The sequence below is a fragment of the Convolutriloba macropyga genome, chromosome 1, assembly GCF_964194025.1.
Source record: "Convolutriloba macropyga chromosome 1, txConMacr16.3, whole genome shotgun sequence".
In the NCBI taxonomy this organism is placed as follows: Eukaryota; Metazoa; Xenacoelomorpha; order Acoela; family Convolutidae; genus Convolutriloba; species Convolutriloba macropyga.
This window is the reverse complement of record NC_134468.1, coordinates 21445779-21469568: the sequence shown is the minus strand read 5'-3', so window position 1 is coordinate 21469568 and position 23790 is coordinate 21445779. Positions and strand designations below refer to the sequence as shown.

Sequence of the window (23790 nt, the reverse complement as noted above, 5' to 3'; positions counted from 1 at the left end):
GTTTTTATGGTAACTCGTCCTTAACTTCGTTCTTCACCAACGATGAGTGACTTTTTCGATGTCTCATGAACTCCACGAGTGAGCAGTGCAACGTACTGTTACACTCTTTGCAGAAAAACCCAGCACTAATTTGTTGAGAATCTTTCGATTCTGAATCGTCTTGATCATGGTCGTCCTTTTGACCTTCAGACAATTTGGCTCGACACTCATTTCGGTGGTTCCTTCTTTGTGCAGAAGTCACTGCCATGGTGACGTCACACATTTCACACGTCCAAACAGTTTGAAGATGTCCGCTGAGGCTCGCACATTCGCCTTGCGCTAAGCATCCATAAGAAAGATATGGTGTTACTTGGAAGCCGCCTTTCAGGAAACTTGCCGTTGGTTCTTCTCGAGACTCTGCTTTGCTAATAACAGTTTGCGATTCTTCCAGAATTTCCTGTAGCTGTTTTGGAATACTAAACAATGGAACATTTTCTTGAACGTACAAATCCATAGTAACCGAAGAACGCACCTTAATTCTGTATTCAATAGTGGTATGTAAAAATTTGGTCAATTTTGATATCAGTTGACGTTCCAGCTCTTTCGCTTTTGGTTTAGCTACCATTTCGCTCTCAATACTAGTTTTCTTGAAAACTGACAGACGCACACGAAGCAGTTCGTCCCAACAGTTTCTAAGTTTCACAGCACTTGATAGGAGGTCAACTAGAAGATCATCTCCATCATCAACAGTAATTTCGACCCACTCGTCAAAAAGTAGAACGCTGCAATCCGAATTAGTCTCAATCTGAGTCGCAAACAACAACAAAGTCTGCAAAGCTGGTGTTCTAAAACTGTTTACAATGAAGGGTTTCTTAGTTGCCAAAATATGAGAGAACACCACCAGCTGATGGTCGGCGCTTTTGGCCATTGCCGAGTTTGGTTCGTGGTCTTCTGGCTTCAACTCGAAATATTCTGGGAAATTTATGAGTGAGCTAGACGGGTGTAAACTGAGAAACTTTTTGTGCTTGGTGTTAAACAGTTGCTCTGAGGCTTTTCTGAACCCATTATTTGAATCTGGTAATGCGTAGTTCGGATACAGACCATGGCACATAATTACTTTCAGCATGCTGATGTCCTTCAAGGACAAATGAGGCGTTATTTGAGAGTTCAGGTCATTCTTAATTTGGAACTCCAAATCTCGAATCGATGCTCCCATTGCCGTGTGCTCGTCCTCGTCTGAACTTTGCATCTGAAATGCATCGTCTTGTATTGACAAAACTTTTCTCTTTTTTCTAACTTTGTCATAACTCCGTTTCATATCTTTTAATCGCTTCCTGTCTTTAAAATCTTTTGATTTTTCCTCAGTTGATTTCTCCTGATCATTCTCCTCCCTTTTGTCCACAAACTTGGCGTCAGAAAGTATGTCTGTGAATTGATTTTTCAGTTTATTAATCTCATAGAGTCGTTGCTCTTCGATGCCCCGTTTACGACACCACCTCCTGGCGCCCTCGTTACCATCTCTCCGCTTCCTGTCCAGCCAATCGCCAATGACAGTTAAGAGGGTGAAGGGATCCCCGTGGTTGGACAGAAGAGGCTGTACCAGATCTATAAAACATCACGTTTTAAATAGGTTTGAGAAAAAGCGAGCGACAAAATTATATTCTGGAAAAGAAATTGCAACAATTGAAAACCTTAGAAAAAGATCAAAAATATTAAGCAATGACAAAAATTGCATCGAACAAAACCAAAAACGCTGATAAAAATAATACTTTTGTTTTCTTAAAATCTTTCGTCGAGACAAACATAATTTAACTCTTTTCTCTTGTCTGTAATCACAAACATGAGGTGAACAAAATCTATAGATTCTACAGACATCCAATTCTAGTGTCCGACCAAGCAAAAGGAACATAGCTGGACAAGTCCTGAACGATAGGTCAAAGAATTTTTCAATGACCAAACAAAGACCTAGACATCGGAATCATTAGGAATTTACTTTGAAAACCATTTAGCAAAAATAAACGATAAATATAGCTGGCAGATTGCCAGAAAATAGCCGCAATTGATTCGTAGATCGGCAGTCCAAAAAAACAGTAAAAAAGACAGACCAAAAAATTTCGTCTTTTCATTGAAGGCTGATCTGTTATATTTTGATTAAAAATCTGTAAAGTTATTGCTGCCTCTATTAGCTGATCTCAAATAACCTTCATTTAGAGTGACACACATCCATTTGACCTTATCTCTTTGAATTAAAGTAAATAAAAGTCAATTTCAAAGTGAGGAAGTCATTTTTGAGAGTGAGGTAAGTCAAGTGTGACCAAAAATTTAATCACGCGCATGAACAAAAAAACTCGCTCCACTAAGAGCGAAAATTGACGTCACACATGCAATTCAGTGGAAATTGCATGAACGAATGAGCAAAAAGTGGCTGTGACGTCATATGGTCGCAACAAAAATCATGACGACGAAATATAAAAAACATAGCAGGACAAGTCCTGACGCACAATTCAAAGAATTTCCATTGACTAAACAGAAAACTAGACCTTGAATGGACTATGAATGGATTGGGAAAACCATTTAGAAAAAAATCCGATCCAAAAAATTGAAAAAAACAGTAAAAATCAAAAAGAAATTGCCGCATGTGAACAAAAAACCACTAGCGAGAAAGCGAATTTTTGTTCAAACACCATTTTCTCACTCTACTTTAAATTTAGAGCAAAAAAATTTCACGCCGCAAAAGCACTCGCTTTTCCGCTCCACTTCCTGTTTCGGCGTGACCAAAATCACTACTCCAATTTGACTTCAAAAATCATGAAAATGAGTGAACAGAAAAAGACAGCGCCCCAATACAATTCAAATTCTTTGAATTGTAAAAAACCAAGAGAAGGCCAATAATAGCCTCAGCTATCGCTGTGCGGCTATTAAAAAAATTCGTGAGTCAGGATCGAGAACTTCTGTTTATATAACATTTTCACCTTAAACTTTATAACTAGAGTGAAAACAAAATTACACTTAAAAGTCACTCGAAAAGCGTGATCACTCGTTTAAGCGTGATCAATGTTAACAGTCCAATTTGACTTCGAAAATACAGGGTGTGAAAAATCTTACAAGAAAAAGGCTAGCAAAATTACCAAAAAAATTTGAAAAGAACTATCTTTTCTTTAACAAAACACTTAAACCAATTTTGGAAAAACTTCACTAATTAAATCTTCAAATTAATTTTGAAATACACCTTGGTCAATCATTTAATCTGAGTTTGAAACCTGCTATACGGTGACACAATTTGAAGGTACTTTCCCATCGACTTTTTTTTTAATTATGCTGCCGTTTAATTTGCTCTAATACTGCTCAGAATATCGCATACTAGGTTGTTTATTCTCGCTTTCATGAAACTGCAGCACATAAAAACTATCGCAAAAGGAGTACACAAACAAAAAAAAACCCCCAAAAACTTCCACAGAATTGCAACTTTCTCTCAATTTTCTAAAACAAGCCTTCAACAATATCTGTCAATTCTGTTCATTGAAAAATCATTGCTCGTATAGTACAGACACCGATCTGATCAAGATGCTTTTACAAATTTTTATTGACATAAATCTAAAGATATCTCATTCCAGATTTCCACACTATTTCTGATCTGGCGACTACTTCTCTAACAGATAAAACATAAACCTGCTAACGTCATATGAATCGCTCTCGAACGAAAGGCGGGGCAAATTAATTCAAGGACTGTAGCCTAGATAAATTTTTGTTTATGGGTGCAAACACTTTTTAACAGTGTGCGATTCGAACCCGCGACCTCCTCAGTCCTCGCCATAAGCATTCGATTAGCTGTACCTTGTACATTACCATGTTACAATCGCTTTTACTTTGGCAGTAAATTTTACTTGGTGTGAGAGCAATTAGGAGTACTCAAAAATGAGGAAGAGGAGCCTGAAAAAGTCACTGGAGATGTCAAATAATGTTCTAGAACAAAAGCGTAAAAATGGTCAAGCGGAAACTTTCCATAAAAAAGACACACATGCTTACAATGATGGCTTTAAACTTTGTTCAGGAACAATTAAAAATATGAAACATAGCTGGCAGATTGCCAGAAAATAGCCGCAATAGATTCGTAGAGCGGCAGTCTAGAAAAAACAGTGAAAAAGACACCAAAAAAATTCGTCTTTTCATTGAAGGCTAATCTGTTATATTTTGATTTAAAATCTGCATAAGTTATAGCAGCTTCTATTAGCTGATCTCAAATAGCCTTCATTTAGATTGACACACACCCATTTGACCTTATCTCTTTGAGTTAAAGTAAATAAAAGTCAATTTCAAAGTGAGGAAGTCATTTTCGAGAGTGAGGTAAGTCAAGTGTGACCAAAAATTTAATCACGCGCATGAAAAAAACTCGCTCCACTTAGAGCGAAAAATGACGTCACGCATGCAATTCAGTTGAAATTGCATTTACGAATGAACAAAAAGTGGCTGTGACGTCATATGGTTGTAACAAAAATCATGACGACGAAATAAAAAAAAACAATAGAAGGCCAATGATAGCCCCAGCTATCGCTGTGCGGCTATTAAAAAAACAGAAGTATACACAGAAAGAATCAAGAATATATTCAAATCTGAAGAGTAAAACGTTTTTACCGATGAAGTAACAGAAAAATTCTCCCCGCTGAAGACTTATAAAGCTAATTTATCCTGAGCTATCCTTCACATTTGAACAAATTCAGAGAGAGAAGCTGGCTTACGTCGATTAACACCAAGCGCAAAACAATCCCCGCCAATTTCGCCAAATTTTTTCACAACAAAAACGCCGTTAGCTGAATATATAGAAATATGTAGAATATGGAAATTAGAAAGCTTTTCTGATGTCGCTGTTTTCAGAGCGTTAACGTGGGCTTCTAAGTTTTCTGAATGATGGACGGATTTCCGTTGTTTTCATTCACATTTTCCGGAATGTTTACCTAAATTCTTTTGTCAGTTCCGCTAAAATTAGTTTAAAATCTTTGAAAAAAGAGTTGTTGGTTTGTTTTCTGAAGATACAAGAGTGTCGATGAGTTTTTTCATCTAATTCTTGGCTAAAATATGGCTACTTATTTGAAAAAAAATCAGCCTTTTCTCATCAAAAACAGCAAAAATTAGCGTCTTTAGTCAACTTTGCTTAAATTTGCCGAAAGTGAACACCTAAAAATTGCTGACATAAATTTCTTCATATCAAGAGAGGGCTAATTGACCTCTCCGCTCTTTTTCAAAGTTTTCTGTGTCGGAAAGTTTGCGGGTTTCTAGCTAATATATCTCGATATTTATACAAATAGTATAAATTTTCTTTGATATAATCTTTTGGTCAATTTATCTAAATCATTTAAACTGGGCATCATTGCAGTTTCTTAATATGCGAAGAGAATTGGCAAGGCTAGTTTTGGTCTGATCGTGGAATTCTAAAATCCAAAAATAATCCGGATCGTAATCAGTGTCAGTCTTTCTTTCAAAAGAAAAAGTTGACTTTTCATTTTCATTACAGAACAGAGCAATTCAAAGCAAGGCTCACTATTAACAGGTTCAATTGGTTTCATGAACAATTGACACTTGTTTTAAAATTTTTAGGCGAAAGCTATTTGTCGCTTCATTTGTTTTCAAAATAAAAAGGGATTATAGAGCTTTACCGCTATTTTTCAATTATTTTTGGTCAATTTGCAGCTTAATTTTAGCAAAGACCAAATGAATCCTCAGCTTAATCAAAATTTAGTAAATGTTTTCTGGCTTCAAAACTAGTAGGTTCACAAAAAAAATTTTGCCCGTTTTTGGACAATTGCCCGTTTCCCGGTTTTTTCTAGTTTTGTCGTAAAATATCGCATTATCAAATAAGGCCAAATATCAAATTATTGTTGTTCAAAAACAGGAACAATTGAATTTATGAGCTTTTAAGGAATAGATTATGGTTTTAACGAATGCGCCACAGTCTTCTAGAAGAATTTAATGCAATTTATTTCACTTCTGTCACTTCATTTAATTAGCCTTCTTCTTGTAGACGTATGAGAAATTCTGAATAATAGAGGCCCCAAAAGCTTCATATGGTGAAAAATTGAACCTGTTAAAAATTTTAATTTATTGCTGATTGATTTAATGACTTTAAAACAGTTTTAAAAAAAAAGTATTTTTCAACTCTGCATCTTCTGCTCTTTTCTGTCTATTTGTTACCTAGCCTGATAAAGTACAAGTCACATATCACGTGGCTGGCATTAAACGAAGGCCAAACTTAACATGCCAAATAATTTAAGTGAATTCAATATGCTTTTAATGGCTTCAAAACTTGCTTGTCGAAAAAATAATTTGATTTTTGTATTTGTCTGTATTTGACGTTCTTTTTGTAAACATAGGACAAACTCTGATTAACAAAAGCTCTCAATGGTTTCCTTTAGGTGAAACAAAAAAACCTTTGTTCTTTTCGACCTTTGTTCTTTTTGACATTTTCATGACCTTTATATTAATTGTTTTCGAAAATGTTTTAAACTTTGCTCTTTTCCTGTCTACTTGTAACCTAGTGTCATTGATAAGTGGTAACATATCACTTTATTGGCGTTCAAAAAACACGCAACCAAAAGTTCTTCATTCTTAGGGAATAGATTAAGGTTTTAACGGTTTCGACACCATTTTCTCACAAAAATGATTTGAGTTTTTTGCTGTACTTGTCGTTTTTTTTGTGGCAATATGAGACAAATCTTAATAATGACAGGTGGCAAAGTCTTCTCTTTTTTAGTTATAAATGGTCGTATTACATACGTATTTAAAACGTTCAGTTCACATCTAAGTGTTTTCATTACTTTGAAACCAATTGCTTTCAAAAAACATGAGCGTAATGTTAGCCACTTTTGTTGTTTTTTGTCTGCTTGTTACTGAGTCTCATCAAGTATTGGTTCCCATTCTTTTCTATTGAACAAAAATGAATTAGTTATTTTGTTCAGTTTGAGTTTTATCTGCCGCTATTTAGATTTTATTAGGTTTTTCTCCAGACAGACATCGAGTTTTGGATGTTATTGATGTTTGTTGCGATTTGATTTTGTTGTTCGTCTTGTCTCGTAATCTCCTCGGTCTTCTAAAGCGGCATTTTTTAGTCCACAATGATTTGTGTTGGACGCAAGTTTTTATTCATACACTAATTATTTTCGAAGAATACTGGAATTTTTGAGAGCTTTCTATCCCATCCTCTTTTGATAGACAATTAAGCCGAAATGTGGATGAGCGTGGTCAAAACATTAGGTGCAAACGCACATTATCGAGCCTCCTTGTCTGATTTTATAATAGACAAGCGAAAAAGCAATTAAACTAGAGGAAAACTGCCTCATGTGATAAAATTGGAAAATAAATCAGATAATGTCAGGCTAGTCCAATTTTTTGAAAATTTTCGCTATTTATGTGCAATTGATGAAGCCAAAACCAAAACATAACCGAAAGATATCCGGAAAATAGCCGCGATAGACGTTTGTGAGCTTCCATGAATTGAAACAACTAAAAAAAGACAGATTGACCACCAGTCAGTTAATAGACCGCTAGACTTTTGGATAGATTCGGACTGTCATTTTTATGACACACACATTCTATAATGAAAAACCCTAATGGAGCTTTTTCAAAACCATTATTCAAAATCAAAAACTCAAGACTCTAGTATTCAAGAATTAGGGCATATACGTTTGGCACTACTTAGATGCACACTAGTGATAAAAGTGCACTATTGATGCACACTGATAAAAGTTCATAAGATGAGTTCAGAAGTCAATTTTTTAGTGAGGTAAGCCATCCAATTGATCTAAAAGCAGAACAAACGACGCACACAAACGACGTAAAGCAGTAGAAATCACAGAAATTGGAAAAGTCAATTCCAAAAAGTCAGATCGAAAGAATCATCGATGTAGACGACGAATTAAAAAAACAATAGCAGAACAAGTCCTGATGTACAATTCAAAGAATTTTTAATAAATAAACAAATGACCAGACCTAAAACGGACTTTGAATCAATTGGGAAAACCATTTTCAAATTAATCAGATCAAAAAACAAAAAAAAAACAGAAAACCAAAGTCAAAATTCCACATGTGAACAAAAACCAGGAGCGAGAAAGGGAAATTTTTTTCAAACAAAAAAGACTAGGCCTAGAATGAACTATTGGTGCATTGGGAAAACTATTGAGAAAAAATCCGAACCAAAAAATCGGAAAAGCAATAAAGAATTGCCGCATGTGAACAAAAATCACTAGCAAAATAGCGAAGTTTTGTTCAAGCACCGTTTTCTCGCTCTACTTTAAAATTAGAGTAAAAAAACTTCACGCCGCAAAACCACTCGCTTTTTCGCTCAACTTCCTGTTTCGGCGTGACCAAAATCACTACTCCAATTTGACTTCAAAAATCATGAACATAGCTGGCAGATTGCCAGAAAATAGCCGCAATAGATTCGTAGATCGGCAGTCTAAAAAAAAACAGTAAAAGAGACAGACCAAAAAAAATCGTCTTTTCATTGAAGGCTGATCTGTTATTTTTTGATTAAAAATCTGTAAAGTTATTGCTGCCTCTATTAGCTGATCTCAAATAACCTTCATTTAGAGTGACACACATCCATTTGACCTTATCTCTTTGAATTAAAGTAAATAAAAGTCAATTTCAAAGTGAGGAAGTCATTTTTGAGAGTGAGGTAAGTCAAGTGTGACCAAAAATTTAATCACGCGCATGAACAAAAAACTCGCTCCACTAAGAGCGAAAAATGACGTCACACATGCAATTCAGCTGAAATTGCATGAACGAATGAACAAAAAGTGGCTGTGACGTCATATGGTCTTAACAAAAATCATGACGACGAAATAAAAAAAACCAAGAGAAGGCCAATAATATCCCCAGCTATCGCTGTGCGGCTATTAAAAATGTGTGAACAGATCTTAAAAAAGACAGCGCCCCAATAAAATTCAAATTCTTTGAATTGTAAAAAACGACAACATCTCCAATAATAGCCGCTATCGCTCTGCGGCTATTGAAAAGAAAAAAATCTTTGTGAGCACTCAAAAAAAGCAATTGGATTAAAAAATATAAACTGTACGCAAAAAAGGGACAAAAACATGTCAAGGTAACCATATTAGTTATACATGCCTGGCAGATTGCCGGAAAATGGCCACCACTGATTCCCATGCCAAAACTGGGATTGAAACAGTAACAGAAAAGAATTGATCGTTTTACAAAAAAAATATCACAAGTACATGCTATTTAGATAGGATTTTGTAGTAAAGCACACTCGCATTTCTTGATGAGAGGATGCAGGCATAATATCAGTACCAAATAACAGACCTGGTTACTAAGACTAACTAAAAACAAAGCTCAAATACCGAGCATCCTAAACTGGGCTACATGGGTTCATCCCATGTTCTCCCAATTTAGTTTTTCTATATTGACAGTGTTTATTTGCTATTTGTTTGCTATGCAAATAGTGTTCAAACGCTCGAGTAGAATGAGCCGTGAACGAAATAAGCGTAGAGAAGTCAAAAAATATTGCACACAAAATATCGAAATAGCGGCGAAAATTGGTAACGCGAAAGAAATTCTCGTCTGGCAACGTTTAAAAAAAATACGAGCGCAAAAATAGTCGACTAATGTAGGATAAATTGCGAGCCCAATTGATTCGCCATAAAAGGGAAACTGCACAATGTGAAATGGATACCTTTAGCGTCAGAACTTCTGAATGACTTGTGTGTGAACACAGAGAGGGTGCTGAGGCCAGCAGCCACGTTAAGAACAGCGTCCACAGTGTGGAACAGGGAGGCCATAAGCATCATCTTCCCAATGGTGATGTCAACAGGCAGGTGAGACAACAAGTGTCCAAGAGCAGTTATTTGTCCTTTGCTCTTAAAAACACAACTCTCAATCAAATCAGTGTCGTGACCCGGAAGACATTTAAACCTGAACACTGTTATAGTATTACCACAAATTAATAACCGAACTATAGTGCACATTAACCTGCTTTTTTAGTTTATAGATTAACGATTGGCACTGACGAATTAAAACGCCAATTTTTTCATTTTTGAACTTGCAAAATATTGAAATAAAGAAGCGATTATTTTAATTTAAAAAATCTATGAGTACTCGTATATACCTATTATAAAAACTTTCTGCACCGTCTCAAAACAGCACATTGTTTGTTAAAACAATGGACATCATTGCGCAATTAAGGGCTCAGAAATTAACATCATGCTAGCACTCGATAATATGCATGCTAATACCTTTCGATCTAGTGCTCCGTGCTCCTCTAGGAGTGTGACCGCCGACGAAATTGCGCTCTCAGCTGGGGCTTCTAGGAATGGAAACCTCCTTGCATCCTGCAAACCCATAGAAGCCATCTGCAGAATCACAGCATCCAAAGATACTCGTTGCAATTCGGGGGTTGAGTAAGGCTGGAACGAGTCAAAGTCCACCTCTGAGTACAGTCGAATACACAGGCCAGGTCCTGTTCGACCCGCTCGACCCTTTCGTTGTTCAGCACTGGCTTTGCTAACCCAAAACTCTTGCAATCGTTGGATTTTCATAGTCGTATCATAGCTGATTTCCTTCATTTTGCCAGAGTCTATCACAAATCGTATGCCATCGATTGTGACGGACGTTTCCGCTATGTTCGTGGACAGAACACACTTCCTGGAAACGCCAAAAATGAAGGATACCAAGAAACATTGGAAGCACGAGCATGAGGCGCATTTTTAAAAATTTATTTCAGCTGAGGAAATGTGTAGTAGGTGGCTGTAACCAATTTCTCGATTCCTAAAGAATTGGATGTTCAGTGTAAGATAACAACCGCAAAAGATAAAACGGAACTTGGTGCGATGTTTGACTCTTAGGACAATATATAATAGAGTACATTGCTTTCAAATTAAACTTAACCAAAGCAAGGCTTTATAATGAGGAAACAGTCTAGTGTTGAAAAATGATAGAAATTGCCACGAGACAAAAATATATTCAAGATGACGACCATTCGGACATTTACCTGACTCCCTCGGGTGGTACGTTGAACACAGCATCCTGTTGTTCTATACTGAGTGAGCTGTGAAGTGGAAGAGAGATCCACCTCTTGCTCTCTGCCGCGTAATTCTGAATGGCTTCGTGCACTGCCATGATCTCATTGATTCCACTTAGGAATACCAGACAATCGCCTCTCTCTGAGCTCGGGTACCTCTTGTCAATCATCTGCAGCACCTGATTCAAACAAAGATCATTAACCATTATTTTTAGATCAATCATTGAAACGAGAAGGTAATTTTTCACCACAAAAATTTTGCTCTTTCTAAAGCTCTGATTACCATTATTAATGCAAGCCAGTCTATCCTTCGGAAAAAAAGCACAAAAATTGTGTTAGAATATAATTCATTTATTTAATTCGATTGATTTTACATCTGTTTGACAGTCAAGTGGGGGTTTATTTCCGTGGGGTTTATTCCGATACCGATTTTACTCACGCATTAATTTCGCGGATCTGCAGTATTAAAAAACTATCAAATAGTTGAGCAAGAACTACAAGCTGACGAGAAATTTTTTTTATCGATTAAAAAAATGATAAAAACAATTCCCTTGTCCGGAAATAAAAACTAAGCAAAGTAAACTTCAACAATCACGTTAGCTTTTGTTCAGAAACCTAAAAAGGTATAAAACATAGCTGACAGACTGCCAGAAAATAGCCGCAATAGCTTCGGATATCTGCAGTCTCAAAAAACAGTAAAAAAGATTTAAAAAATCGTCTTTTCATTGCAGGCTGATATGTTATATTTTGATTATAGTTTGATTATAGTTTTTGCTGCCTCCATTAGCTGCTCTCTAATAACCTTCATTTAGATTGACACACACCCATTTGACCTTATCTCTTTGAATTAAAGTAAATAAAAGTCAATTTCAAAGTGAGGAAGTCATTTTTGTGAGTGAGGTAAATCAAGAGTGACAAAAAATTTAATCACGCAAATGAACAAAAAAAATTCGCTCCACTAAGAGCGAAAAAAGACGTCACGCATGCACTTTAGTTGAAACTGCATGAACGAATGAACAAAAAGCAGATATGAAGTGGTTGTGATGTCATATGGTCGTAACAAAAATCGCGACGACGAAATAAAAACATAGCCGGAGAATTCCGGAAGCGACTCGAAGCGTCAAAACTTCGCAAAAAACCGTAAATTCAGCTGAAGCCATTACCTTTTGTATTAAACCATTAACTCACTGCCTCAATTTAACTCACAAGTCCTGAAATACATTTCAAAGAAATTTCAAAAAACTAGACCTATAACGGAATATCAGTGAATTGGGAAAATCATTTCAAAAAAATCAGAATAAAAAAAATTAAAAAAAAACAGAAAAACAATGTCAAAATGCCGCATGTGAACAAAAAACCACTAACAAGAAAAGGATCTTTGGTTCAAACAAAAAACTAGGCCTAGAACGAACTATGAATGGATTGGAAAACAATTTAGAAAAAACTCCGATCCAAAAAACTGCCGCATGTGAACAAAAAACCACTAGCGAGAAAACGAATTTTTGTTCAAACACCGTTTTCTCACTCTACTTTAAAATTAGAGCAAACAAATTCACGCCGCAAAACCACTCGCTTTTTCGCTCCACTTCCTGTTTCGGCGTGACCAAAATCACAAATCTAATTTGAATTCAAAAATCATGAAAATGGGTGAACAGATCTTAAAAAAACAGCGCCCAATACAATTCAAATTCTTTGAATTGTAATTAAAAAACAGCCGGAAGAATTCCGGAAACGACTCTGAGAAAATCGCCTATACTTATGACTAAACAACTAGAACAACAATTGTGAACTCTGACCCTCCATAACTGCCATGAAACATTTAAGGAAGAATAGAAACGGCATTAAAAAACAAACGGAAGAAGAAAACTAGAAAAACAAAGATTTTTTTAACTTGAGTTTTTTTAATAATACAAGAAAACAAAGCCGAATAAAATTCCTGTGCGATTAGAGCAATGAAAACCTCGCAAAACAAAGAGCAAGTCACAATAGGCTCGGAAACTTGTCTAAGGTTAAAAAAATAAAAACAGAAAGCTTCTATTCAAATCCCACTTAAAGCAGTAAAACAAAAATATAGGCAAAAAATCATTAAATTTCGTCTAAAACTCAGCAAAACTGGTCAAAAACCTCCAAATTAGCATTAAACTCAAATTAACTACTTGAAGCCTTCAATTCCTATCAAAACAAGCCTAAAACTAATACAATATCATAATCAAACCTCATGACCATCAAAAGTTTAAAAAAATGCTTTTAAAAGCCGCACTTGAACAAAAAAAAAATTTCGCTCGCTTATAGAAAATTTTTTCACACATCAATTTCTCGCTCTCTCAAAAACAGCGGTATGAACAAAAACCAATCTCTTTTCGCTCCGCTCCTCACTTTTGTTCAGCACCAAAATCACTTGGTTGAGAATTATCCAAAAAAGATGCCAAAAATTCAAAGAACAAACCCCATTGTTACTAATTGCCAGTAAAAACATACCCGGCAGATTGCCGGAAAATAGCCGCCGTTGATTCCAATAAGCATGATTGGGATTGAACGAATAGAATATATTGAAAAAAAAAAGATTTTTGTACAAAAATATTTTTTAAGTCCGATTTATTTTGATGGCATTTCGTAGTTGAACATACTTCTGTTTCTTAGAGAGCGACTACAGGGGCTACTATCAACACCAATAAGCATTAGAGGTGGTAACTAAGACTTATAGGAACGAAGTTCAAATAGCGGGCATCTAAAATTGGGCTTTGTGGGTTTATCCTGTTTCTATTTCTGACTTCAATTTTTTATACCGACTCTGTTCATTTTGAATTGCTTTGATTAGCAACTGATGTTCAAATTCACTTTTAGCAGAATGAGAGAAGAGAGAAACTAGCCTAGAGAAGTCAAAAAGATTTCGCGCAAAATGTCGAAAAAGCGGCAAAATGGTAAAGCGAAAAAAAGTTTGACGAAGTAAAAAAACATAGCAGGACAAGTCCTGACGTACAATTCAAAGAATTTTCATTGACTAAAAAAACTAGACCTAAAACGGACTATGAATGGATTGGAAAAACCATTTAGAAAAAAATCTGATCCAAAAAATCGAAAAAAGTGAAATTGCCGCATGTGAACAAAAAACCACTAGCGAGAAAGCGAATTTTTGTTCAAACACCATTTTCTCACTCTACTTTAAATTTAGAGCGAAAAAATTTCACGCCGCAAAACCACTCGCTTTTTCGCTCATTTCCTGTTTCGGCGTGACCAAAATCACTACTCCAATTTGACTTCAAAAATCATGAAAATGTGTGAACAGATCTTAAAAAAAAAGACAGCGCCCCAATACAATTCAAATTGTAAAAAAAAATACGAGCGCAATAATAGCCGGCAGAGAAGATGAGGGCGGCTATTAAACATATGAATCACATGCCTGTATGAATGGTTGAACATCAATATCAGCATGTTTACTCTTTTGCTTTCGACCGCTTCTCTTATCACTATCTGCTGATGAAGATTCGGGATTGTACCTCTCTTCTAGCGATGCACTGGTTACAATCTTAGCCCTATCATGGCTCTTGGCATACATGGCTTCCTCAATTTGCACTGGCTGGTATTTCAGTTCAATTGGGTAAAGACGTCCTGGAATGAAAATAATAACGAAATTAATACAAACAACTGAAAAACTAAAACTGGCCGGCAGATTGCCGGAAAATAGCCGCCGTTGACACGCTAAACGCACATCGGCATTGAAACAGACAAAAAAAAGAAGAGATAGAAATTGAAAGAAAAATTGTTCTAATACAGTGTGCAGTTTGTTAGATTCTAAGCGTATACTTAATTCAACTTCGCAACTGAAAGCTATAATGCCAGAAAATAGCCACCACTGATTCCCATAACCCCGGTTGGGATTCAAAGAACAGAAAAAAGTTTCTGTTTAAAAAACGATTTAAAAGTGAACTATTTTGTTGTCATTTCGTACTTGAACATACTTGATACGTAATTGGCCAGTATCGATACCAATGAGAATCAAAGATAGTAACTAAGACTAATAAAAACAAATTTCAAGTAGCGGGTATCTAAAACTGGGCGTGCAGGAATTATTCCCTTTTTATTTCTGATTTCGTTTTTCGATGTTGGCTCTGTCGATTCTAGATTGTGTTGCTGAGCTGTTTCAAAGCACTTTGAGTAGAATGAGATAAGAGTTAAACAAGCCTAGAGAAATCAAAAGGTTTTTACGCAAAATGTTGAACAAGCTGTGAACAAAGGTAAAGCAGTAAAAATTTTTCTTCGATGAAGTAATAATTATATAGGCGTAAGAGTTCTGGAAACGGCTCCAAGTTTAAAAAAACGACAACCCGTACTGACATTCTTCTTACCGCTTTCCCGATTATGCTAATCATTTTGAAAAAGCAACAAAAGTAAAAACAAACAGGAGAAGAGCATCAGAAAAAAAAACAAAACCGATAACGTATCTGAAAAAATCAAGTTGCAATTCCAACAAGCAAAAAAAATGCTTCACTAAAAATTCAGAGGAAAGGGAAAGGAGGCAACAAGAAGGACAAACCAAAACAAAACTGTCTAAAAAACTCAAGTAAAATGCTACTTCCCCACGACTTCTGCGGAAACAACCTCATAGGGCGATAGTACAAATGCAAACGAAAAAAGCTTTAAGCATTCCAGACTATAAAACTAAGCACAAAAAATTAGGCATGCCATAATAGGCACAAAAATATATCTACTCTGAAAAAAACTAAGAAAAGGAGGAGTAAGAGAAGGAAGAACTAAGAAAACGCCTGGGAGCCTTCAATTAAGTTATCAATGATTGCAATGGAACAATGCAATGGGCAAAGGTTTGCAAAAATAACAAATTAAAGCTCCAAATTAGCGCAAAACCCCCTTCGATTACCAAAAACAGCTTCAAAAAAGCTATCAAAATAATCTCAATAAAATTTTTTTGATAAGATAAAACTTACTACTAGAAAAAGCTAGCTCGAAAAAAACCACACCTCAACGAAAAAAAAAGCTTGGTAAGCGCAATGTTAGCACATAATTTTTTCACTCTGTTTCAAAAGCAGGTTTGAACAAAAAAACCATTTTCTATTAGCAACTGTCCATCAAAAATAATTTTTCCAACTTAATTCATTTCGTGAACAACCGGTTTTTTGCGCGCTCACTTGTAAAAAGAACATAGCCGGAAGAATTCCAGACAGGACTCGAGGAGTTGTCTCGGGCAAAAATCAGCCATAATAACGCAGATTTCTTCTGCTCCATAATAACGCAGAAGACAACTAGAATCAATCTAAAGCCAAACAAAACGAAAATCGAAAAATTTTGAATATTCCCTGATATAATAGTGCACATATAAAACCTACGGTACAAAAAATACTCTAAACTAATTTTCGGCAAACAGCGCAAAATTGTAATTAGCTGGTAACCGAAAATTCCTACAGGCATAAGGTGTCTCTTCAGGTTTCAATCAATGAAATAAAACCGAACAATAAGACAAATATTGCCAGAGTAGCCGACAAATTAGAAAAAAAATTGTTGAGAAACCTCAAAATTTACTTAAAACTATTTTATTTTTACCAAAAACGCAACACCAATTTTATTACTATAGCCTATTCAAATCTTTAAAGCAGAAAGCAATAGTTAAAACAAAAAACTGCTTGAGAATACCGCGCGTGAACTAAGAAATTTCACGTTTAAAAAAAAGTGCTCACACCTCAATTTCTTAGTCTCAAAACTGGCGATATGAACAAAAAACCACTTTTTTGTTCCACTCTTCACAATTGATTAGCAGCAAAAAACTTCTTTGACGCAGCTCACTTGCTTGCATCAGTTTCCTCTTCGAGACGCAATAAAAATAGATCACCGTAACTCCTCTTTGAGTCGTAAAAACAGAAAATCATAACGCCTCTTCGAGTCGTAAAAATAGGACTACTGTAATAGCCGGCGGAGATGAGGGCGCTATTAAAAAATAGGACCACTATTATTGTCGGCAGAGAATATGTGGGCTGGTTATTAAAGGCTTAAAAATTAAAGACTTCCTTCAATATTCATACCAGGCCGAATATTTAGTGTTGACCTTTTACCAAAATGTTACATGATGGAAATTTTACAAAAACATCAAATCAGAGAAATGTCAACAGCACCTGGTACTTGAACAATAGGCGCATCGTCAAAGTATTTGGCAAACATCTCGATGTTAATAGTCGCCGACATTAGAACTAACTTCAAATCCTTCTTATGCTTAAGCAAACTCTTCAAAATACCCAGCAGAAAATCTGTAGTCAAATGCCGTTCATGCACTTCGTCTAAAACAATCACATTGTACAAATCAAAGTCGGGCGCTCCTTGAATCTGCCGCAGTAACACACCCTCTGTCAAAAATAAAATCCTCGTATGAGCGTTTTTGCATGTTTCGAATCGAATTTGGTAACCAACGTCTTCGCCATAATTGTTGAAAGTTTCGTATGCGACTCGTTTGGCCAATGAAATACACGCAATACGCCTCGGCTGAGTACACGCTATTTTAGTGTATCCCGCGTCCATTAAATACTGCGGGAGTTGGGTACTTTTGCCACACCCAGTATCACCCGCAACAATTGATACCTAAACATAAAGAAATTGAAATCCAGGCGCTAGATATTGAGTGGGCTGTAAAACTAAACATCACAAAAATTTTATCGAAAAGATAGCGATCCGAAATATATCAGAAAGATCTACACCGAGAAATGTGAATTTAGATCACGCCATTAACATTAGAACAGAAAATTGATCACGAAGGCGCAAAAACATTTTCTTTTGTTATGGGTCGAATCGTCACACTTAAAAGGCGAGTAAATATACTCAGAGTTGTAAATGAAATTCATTTTGCAATCCTAGTACATGGTAGAGAGCATTACAAATCGGACTTTGGTTACGCTTTTCTCTTTGCCACCATTGAGCAATTATTACTATATAAGGTAAATGAGAATGTTGCCAGTCTGTGATATAAATAGAGAAACCAAGCGATATGGGAATTAAGGCAATTAAGAGGTAATGAAAAACCATTTTGGTGAGTATATTCCCATGTGCCAATTCGACGACCCTGGTAACGTTACGTTATGTACAGGCTAAAAAGTAAAAAATTTTCTCAACGACGTGGGATCCCAAAATATAATTATAGAGGCTCACCATTAGCCAAATACCCCAAACGTTAATTAGTCAAATCACATCATTAATTGAAAGCCTTTTGCAAAAAATGTTCCTCAGTTCTTCCTCAGAAATCTGACCTGATTCTTTCTGATGACCTCAAGCACTTCATCTCTGTATTTGAAAATGGGCAATTGTTTTTTAGAGTTCTCAATTTTCTCAATTCTCTGCATCTCTCGCTTTTGGGTGAAGTCAAAGTACATCAGCAGAGAATTCGTCAAATGGCGACCTTCATCTGGAGCCGAGTTTTGGATAACTTCAATTTGAGCTGCTGTAAGATAGTTGCCGCGCAAAGACTCAACTCTTTTCTCCATTTTCTTTTCCAATTCTAAACAAACAAGGGATGAAACAACAGGAATGCGACAAGACCACCAAGTACAGCGACAATCTCGATTGATAAAAAATTTGATAAATCAAAGAATGTAAAAATAAAAAATAGGAAAAGAACAAAAAGATTCGGAAAACTTTGCTAACCATAAAATGGCAGAACGAAAATCAACAGAACAAAACCGACTAACGTCGGGCGAATTGCTCTCAAACGACCGGCGAGCGGTTGGCTTCGTCAGTAGCTAGCGACGCTTCAGTGAGGTTAGCTTCAGCTTCATTCGACTCTGCAACTTTTAGTTTTCTAGCCTTTTTACTAAATAAATCAAATAAAAAACTGATATTATAAAAATTTGAAGAATATCGCAAAATTTAAAAGAAAACCTTCCAGATTTTGCAATGAAAATGTTCAAAAAAATTTTTGTCTCTGGATTTATGTCAAGTAACCCATCTGTAAGACTTGAAAAACTTTGTTGGCCACTAATGATCTTAAATTTTAACAAAATCTTGCTAAAACTCAAGATATTAAAATCTTCAAAATCATTTCATTGTCTCAAAACACTATCCAGTATCCCTATTTCAAGCTTTAAATAATTTCATGAGCTCATGAAGATCCATAAACTTGGAAAATGATAAAAATTTGCCGAAAATTTGAAAAACAAATAAAAAATTGCTGAAGCTGGCTAAAATTGCTTGATATTATTAAAATATTGATAACCATTCCATTAACACTAGAAACTACGCGACAGCTGATCATCAAACCTTAGATGAGGTCCCTTGTACCCTTGTGCCAGACTAAAATGATAAAAATTTCAAAAAGATTCAAAAAATTGCAAAAACTGCAAGTTGCATAAAAAACTGCTTAAATTTGTGATAAAAGTTGAAAACTAATCCATGGCCAAAAAATATTTTCCAGTAACTTATTATCAAACCCTAACGGAGATTTTCTGTTAGGCTAAAAAACCTAAATAATGACAAAAAATATCAAAAAATTGCCAGTAACTAATAATCAAACCCTACCGGAGGATTTCTTACCCCTGAGGCTCAAAAAAGCTGAACAATGACTATAAATGTCAAAATAATTGAAAAAAATGCAAGTTTTGTAAAAAAGGCTAAAAATTTTCATGTTGAAGTCTTGAAAAACATTCCGTTGCATTTAGAAACTATACAGTAACCTATTGTCAAACCCTATAGGGGGTTCCTCAGCTCTTGAGGCAGGAACCCTAAAACCCAACAGACCTTCAAAAAACTGGAAAAAAAATATAAGTTTTATCAAAAAATTTCTCAAATTTGTCATGTTAAAAAATTGAAAGCTATTCCATGGCAAAAAATTTTTTCAATAACTTATTATCAAACCCATAAGGACGTTTGCTGGCCTCTTTGAAAGACGAGAATAATGAAAAAGTAAAAAAAAAATTGAAAAAATTGAAACATTTTGCAAAAAAAGCTACAATTCGTGATGTTAAAATGTTCAAACCATTCCAATACCACTAGAAACTATGCAGTAACCTATTATAAAACCCTAGAGGAGGTTCCTTGACACCTAAGTCTGAAGGTACTGACAAAAATGACAAAAATTTTCAAAAGCTTGAAAAAAATTGTGAAAAGTAGTATAAAATTGCGTGTTTTAAGCGATAGGTTGTTCGTCAGTAGCGACGGTAGGGCTGATGGGGAGGGAGGGAGGGCAACAGTGGGGTGGCGGGGGGCAACAGCACGCTGGGAGGTGGGGGCATTAGTGGGGGGGGGGGTCAACAATGGGGGTGTTTTCAACATCTAAAAGCCGCCCTTCACACCATAAGTATGAGCCTCCAAAACAGTTTGAGCTGGAACAGAGTTGAAAAGCTCTAAGAGCAATTAATGCCCGCTGGGCGCTACCTGTTTATCCCGTTTTTGAGGACAAAAAGTCAAAAGCGTCAGACGAAAAATCGGTCAGGCGATAAATCGCATTAAAAAGACCGACAAAACTAATATAACTGCCACAAACTTCGTTTGAGAGCAATTAAACAGTTTAGGAGCATTTGATGAAAAACCAGATGAAAATATTGGAAACGAAACTGAAATAAGACATCTACTCTCAATTAGCCAATGTAAACTGTATCAAAAAACATAGCCGGCAGATTGCCGGAAAATAGCCGCGATAGACGCTTGCGGCCTTCCATGAATTGAAACAACTAAAGAAAAAAGATAGACATATCGATTACCAGTCCTTTAGTAGACCACTAAATTAGTAGATTTTCACAAAAATTTAAAGTTCCATAAGTGAGTTCAGAAGTCATTTTTTTTAACTGAGGTAATTCAAGCAATTAGCCTAAAAGCGTCATGTACACAAATTTTAACAGCAAAGCAGTAGCAGTCACTGAAGTCATTGAAAAAGTCAATTCCAAGAAGTCAGGTCGTAAGAATCATTGATGGAGACGACGAATTAAAAAAGTACACGACGTCCCAAATAATAGCCGCTATCACTTCGCGGCTATTAAACAAAATCGAAACAATCGGAAGCTGATTTTCATAGGAGGGTTACTGAAGAACTCATTCAACGGTAGCCGCAACCATAACTTTTGATAGCCAAAAGTCTGATAAAGAAGTGCATAATTTCATAACCAAACACCAATCCAAAAATCAGGAATAGATCATCTGCATCATCTTTGGCCCATGTAAGATGAGGCAGCATCAAAGTAAAAGTTTCCAGCTTCCATATTATGGAAGCAACGAGCATATTACAACATAAACCGACAAAAGGACTAAGGAACACTAGATTTAAATTTGCCTCTTTTTTGAATTATGAAGAACGGACGAATTGTTCTCGAACGACTGGCGAGGCTGGAGACATTTATTGTGAAAAAAAACTTCTGACTAGGGAAGAGTTCGAACTCGTGACCTCTCGGATGCAAGTCGGTGAAATTAAACACTACTATACCCGGGCTATGCCAGTCGTCGCTCACAATCGGTTTTATTTTGGCAGGAGACTTAATATCTGAAAACATGCAACACATATCATTCAAAAAATCAAGCACTCAAAAAAGTCAAATGTGAAAAAGTCACTCTAGAAACAGAAGAAAAAGGTCAACCAACAACTTTGCATTAAAAAGACACATGCTTTTATATTAATTGCCTCAAACTTCGTTCGAGAGCAATTAAAAACATTGATATTTGTCAAACCATATGCTTTAGCGCAAATTTCGGAAATAAGTACTTGGAGGCAGAACTTCCTGACTCCAATTATTTCCAGTAACCACATCCGATACCTACCTTTTCTGCGAACTACAATTAGGAAATACAATTAAAAAATGATAGTACAATATTTTTAAAAATTCATTTTCAAAACAAGTTGAAATTCATTAGTACTTCGTGTAGTAACAGCCTTGATCAAAACAGTCTTTTTTGTCCCTGTTCAAATCAAGCACAAATTATAACATTACCAGCTAGTACAGACCCTAAAAAATCGGCCGATTTTCAGTCATTTTGCTGGTGAATTTTATGTACATAAAGGACATCACATGAAATACTTTGCAAGTAAAGTCCACATTAAGCAACAGTGGACCTCACTTAAATTTCTCTGTGGGCTATACTTTCAGAATTATGTAAGTAATGTCTAGAATATATGTAAGAGAAGTCGAGAAGGTTATCAAAACGAAAGCAATTATTAAAAAATTATGACTAAATTCAACGAATCAAAGGGTCTTCAAAATTTGTCAGAAAAATGTTATTCCACAAAAACGCCCGATATAACTATAAGTAATTGAAACTAGTATGAAGACTGCCTTATCTTTAGTTGATTAATTGTTTCTGATCTTAGATCACTTGAGTTTAGTTCTGGAAATCGTTTTCATTTTCCAATAGGCTAACTGAACGCTTAATTGATGGGATGATAAAAAATATTTACATTTGTGGATTCAAAATACTTTTATCCCTCACAAATCACCAAATCAACGAAATCATTCTGAAGTATATGAAATCCACATGGTAATTAAGAGCACATGGTATAAAATAGACTCTGCTTAACAAATCGAACAAAATTGCTCAAAATGGGACTGTTTTAGGGGTAGTCTGGTAACTAAAATTCAGCCGTAGTATTCAAAACAAGTTTGACATTCGAGCTGTACTATGCTTCATCTATGTTTGGGAAAACAGTATTTTTCGCCTAATTGAAAAATTTTTCATTAAAGTGAGATGCTAAAATTGTTACCCAAGGAGTGTAAGTTTGCATTCGCTAGTAATATCATAATAACTCTGGTCTCAATGACCCACGTGAACTTGTTTACCATACATCCTAATACCCACAAATCCGGGTATCTTTGCTGCTATCTACTTTGTATGCTCACAACACACTTATAAGGATTGCACTGTATTTCAACTTCAATTTTTCTACTGTCCCTTTTATGTTTGTTTTTCATGTTTCATACCTTAAATTTCGTTCTCAATTAATTACATCTGTATTGCCTTTCTGTTCCTTTTTCATCAAATTAGAGGCATTCGTTGCCCAATGAATCAAAATAGATCACAACAAATATTGAAATTCTGTATCTAGAGAAAAACATGAGCAATCAAAAAATCAATACTTGCCCAAAACTCCAAGTACATACAAAAATGAAAACCATTCATTTGATATATTAATATGACGCCATCGATAAATTTAAGTGTTCAGTCATTGATGTCGTTATATTAGTACATATTTCTCTTTTTTGTATTTTACTTTGAATTTTAGGCGATTGTTGATTTATTTACGCCTATTAGTTCATACTGGCCAAAAGTGGCCGCATACCATTTATTTTTTGAACAAACAATAGTTCTTGGAAATTTCAGACTTTCAGGAAAGTTTATTGTTCAGGGCAGGTAAAAGGAGAATTCGTTAAATATTGAACAAGGTGTTCAATAAAGAGACTTCAAATAAGAACTCACCAGTGCGCTGACTGCTGGACACTTTGGCCCCAAACAGCTGGTCCATGTATTTGACATAAAACTTCCAGAAGTCTTCAAAATTAAGCTCATTTTCTACAGAAGAGGAAGTGCTGGCAGCTGAATTGCGAAACAGTTTACATTGGCATACTGCATAGTGAACTCTGTCTTTCCTCGTTTTCATAGACGCCATTTTTCGTCTGAAATTGAAAATTTTAGGCAACATAGTAGACATTAGAATTCGTGTGTATACTGAATTCTCTGAATTAGCGACTTAACAATCTGAGGTTCCACCCTAAATTTACAATCGACGTCTAACAAATTCTAACCAAAAATGGTTCAAGGACAAATAATTGATAAACAACGTGAAACTCCTTTTGCTGTATGAAACACAAACCGCC

At 35.6% G+C, this 23790-nt stretch overlaps 1 protein-coding gene across 2 annotated transcripts; it reads right to left on the bottom strand.

Annotated features, from left to right (window-relative positions):
- Positions 1-4: 4 nt before the first annotated feature.
- Positions 5-23585, bottom strand: LOC142336402 (putative ATP-dependent RNA helicase DHX34). Of its 2 annotated transcripts, none has more exons than XM_075385206.1 (8): positions 23393-23585; positions 18250-18497; positions 17128-17587; positions 14406-14614; positions 10976-11184; positions 10221-10629; positions 9662-9845; positions 5-1584 (listed from the first exon to the last, which is right to left on the bottom strand). In XM_075385206.1, exons 1-8 carry the CDS (start codon positions 23580-23582, stop codon positions 5-7), a joined length of 3489 nt encoding a protein of 1162 aa, XP_075241321.1. In that variant the 5' UTR covers positions 23583-23585. The 2 variants fall into 2 exon arrangements, with proteins under 2 accessions (XP_075241321.1, XP_075241329.1); XM_075385214.1 differs by having other exon boundaries at positions 17248-17587.
- Positions 23586-23790: the final 205 nt, after the last annotated feature.

What these genes read in the sequence shown, in the direction of transcription:
- LOC142336402 (XM_075385206.1), bottom strand. Translation starts at nt 23,582, where the DNA reads ATGGCGTCTATGAAAACGAGGAAAGACAGAGTTCACTATGCAGTATGC. An exon ending in ACGGAGCACTAGATCGAAAG is followed by an intron (nt 9,846 to 10,220) that starts GTATTAGCATGC and finishes TGTGTTTTTAAG; the next exon opens with AGCAAAGGACAAATAACTGC. An exon ending in CAGAAGTTCTGACGCTAAAG is followed by an intron (nt 1,585 to 9,661) that starts GTATCCATTTCA and finishes GATGTTTTATAG; the next exon opens with ATCTGGTACAGCCTCTTCTG.